The sequence below is a fragment of the Nannospalax galili genome, unplaced genomic scaffold, assembly GCF_000622305.1.
Source record: "Nannospalax galili isolate Female #2095 unplaced genomic scaffold, S.galili_v1.0 scaffold3381, whole genome shotgun sequence".
Lineage (NCBI taxonomy): Eukaryota > Metazoa > Chordata > Mammalia > Rodentia > Spalacidae > Nannospalax > Nannospalax galili.
Window position 1 is genome coordinate 405575 of NW_008344842.1, and position 2679 is coordinate 408253.

Below are 2679 nucleotides of genomic sequence, written 5' to 3' on the forward strand. Positions count from 1 at the left end.
CCCAACGTGGGGCTGGAAACTGAGGCAGCAGTGAGGGAGACGACAAAAAGAAGAAGGAGCGTGCTCGCTAGACACTAACCTACTTTGGGACCACGGCGGGAATGGCTAAAACTGAAAGTAAGTGGAATCGTCCAATTATGGGGCAAGAATTGAGCCAGCATGAAGTGTAGGTTAAACAGTTAAAAGAGGCTTTAAAGATACGAGGAGTAAAGGTTAAAACCATAGACTTGTTTAGATTTTTTGATTTTGTCAAAGAGACGTGCCAGTGGTTTCCCCAAGAAGGGCTAATGGATTTAAAAAGGTGGAAAAGGTTTGGCAATGCCTTAGAGGACTACTATAAGGTCTTTGGCCCTGAAAAAATCCCAGTCACAGCATTTTCTTATTGGAATCTCATAAAAGAATTAATAGATAAAAAGGAGGTGCCTACTCAGGCTGCCATAAAGCAGACTGAGGACATCTTGAGGGGCAACCCCTCCGCTAAACCCGAGGGGGCCCAATCTGCAGAGATTGATCTCATTTCGCTCAACAGCGATGAGGAAGAGCAAACCAAAACACCCAAAGACAAGCCCAGGGACGATCCGCAGCCAGCTCCCAAAATTTCCGATCCTAAAATGGAGGCTGGTGGTGACACGCCTGTTCGCCCACGCCGCCCTCCCTATGCACTCCCCTCGGCCCCTTCAACCCTTGAGGCCTTTCCCATCATCCCCCCTACTGATCATCTTGAGGCCGAGATAGATCAATTGCAGCGCGGCATTAATCTTGAGCGCTGCCGCCAGGCCCTAGTCGAGGAGCTTCAATGGCTCTCTGTTCAGGATCCTCTGGATCCTACAGGGTCAGTCAGGCTTCCATCTCAATCAAAGAGGGGCGCTCCTTACCCGATTCCTCACTGAGTGCTTTTCCTGTCACTGAGGTAAAAGGTAATGATGACCGCCCCTTGCCGCACCACTCTCGTTTCGGGTATCAGGTGATTAAAGAACTTGAGACTGCAGTCTCTCAGTATGGAGCCACAGCCCCCTACACCCTGGCCATCCTGGAAGGGGTGGCTGAGCAGTGGTTGACGCCCATTGATTGGAATACCTTAGTGCGGGCGGTTCTTAGCGGAGGTGATTATTTACTGTGGAAGTCTGAATATTCTGAAAATTGCAAAGAAACTGCAAAAAGAAACCATAGAGCAAGGAATGGGTGGGACCTTGATATGCTCATTGGCGCTGGAGAGCATGACTCCACTGAAATGCAGATGTTATATGAGCCTGGCCTGTTTGCTCAAATCCAGGCAGCAGCCATAAAGGCCTGGAAAAGGCTCCCTGATAAAGGGGATGCAGGGGCATCCCTCACCACTGTAAAACAGGGCCCTGATGAACCTTTTGCTGATTTTGCCCATCAGCTCATTACCACAGCCAACAGACTGTTTGGCAGTACTGAGGGCGGGCTCGAATATACTGTTAAACAATTGGCCTACGAAAATGCCAATCCCGCCTGCCAGGCTGCCATTCGGCCCCACAGGAAAAAGGCTGATCTCAATGGCTACATATGGCTGTGCTCGGACATCAGCACTTCCTATCAACAGGGACTTGCAATGGCCGCAGCCTTCAGCGGCCAAACGGTCCGAGATTTCTTGGCTAATAAAGATAGACCCAAGCAAAAGGGATGCTTTAAGTGTGGAAAGCCCAGACATTTCTCTCGGGATTGTAAACAGGCACAGGAGGGCATAAAGGGCAATGCTGATAAAACGCCAGGCCTCTGTCCCCAGTGCAAGAGAGGGAAACATTGGGCAAATGAATGTAACTCCAAAACTGACATCCAGGGGACCCCTCTGCCTCCACGCCAGGGAAACGGCTAGAGGAGCCAGCCTCAGGCCCCGACACAAATAACTGGGGCAATCAACTTGGTCCCTGCAGGCAACAACAATCCAGTTCAGACCTCTGCAGAGCCACCCCAGGGAGCGCAGGACTGGACCTCAGTCCCACCTCCAACACAGTATTGACCCCGGACATGGGACTGCAAAAGATAGGAACCGGTGTCTACGGACCCTTGCCGCCCAACACCTGTGGCTTGGTCCTTGGCAGAGGCAGTTCCGCCCTTAGAGGATTATCTATAGTGCCTGGAGTAATTGATTCAGATTATACTGGGGAAATCCAAATTCTGGCTAAGGCAAATGATGGTGTCTTTTCTTTATCTCAAAAAGATAGGATTGCTCAGATAATTCTGGTTCCCCTTATTACCAGCCCCAACCCTGTTCAGGGCACTGCCCAGGCATCTCAGAATTTTGGCTCCTCTGATTCTTACTGGGTTCAAGCAATTACTCACAAAAAACCTACCTTAACCCTATGGTTAGAAGGGAAAAGTTTTGAAGGGCTTATTGATACTGGTGCAGATGTCACCATTATTGCCTCTGATGCCTAGCCATCCAACTGGCCCACCTCCGACACAGTGACAAACTTAAGAGGCATAGGCCAAAGTCATAATCCCAAACAGAGCTCTAAACTCCTCACCTGGAGAGACTCTATGAATAATTCTGGTCTGATTAAGCCTTTCGTTGTCCCCCACCTGCCAGTCAACCTCTGGGGACGAGACCTTTTGTCACAAATGGGAGTGATGATGTGCAGCCCTAATGACACTGTCACTGCACAGATGTTAGCTCAGGGATTTTCTCCTGGAAAAGGATTGGGAAAAAAGGAG

The 2679-nt window shown here is 49.8% G+C and overlaps 1 protein-coding gene across 1 annotated transcript; it reads left to right on the top strand.

The window, feature by feature from the left end:
• The first annotated feature begins 287 nt into the window (after window positions 1-287).
• On the top strand, window positions 288-1840 carry LOC108491227 (endogenous retrovirus group K member 8 Gag polyprotein-like). The gene is made up of 2 exons (XM_017800144.1): window positions 288-836; window positions 965-1840. The coding sequence occupies exons 1-2, from the start codon at window positions 288-290 to the stop codon at window positions 1838-1840; spliced, it is 1425 nt and encodes a 474-aa protein (XP_017655633.1).
• Window positions 1841-2679: the final 839 nt, after the last annotated feature.

Coding starts and splice junctions, on each gene's coding strand:
- LOC108491227 (XM_017800144.1), top strand. CDS start 288: ATGGATTTAAAAAGGTGGAAAAGGTTTGGCAATGCCTTAGAGGACTAC. Junction 837..964: donor CTCTGGATCCTACAGGGTCA/GTCAGGCTTCCA, acceptor TTCGGGTATCAG/GTGATTAAAGAACTTGAGAC.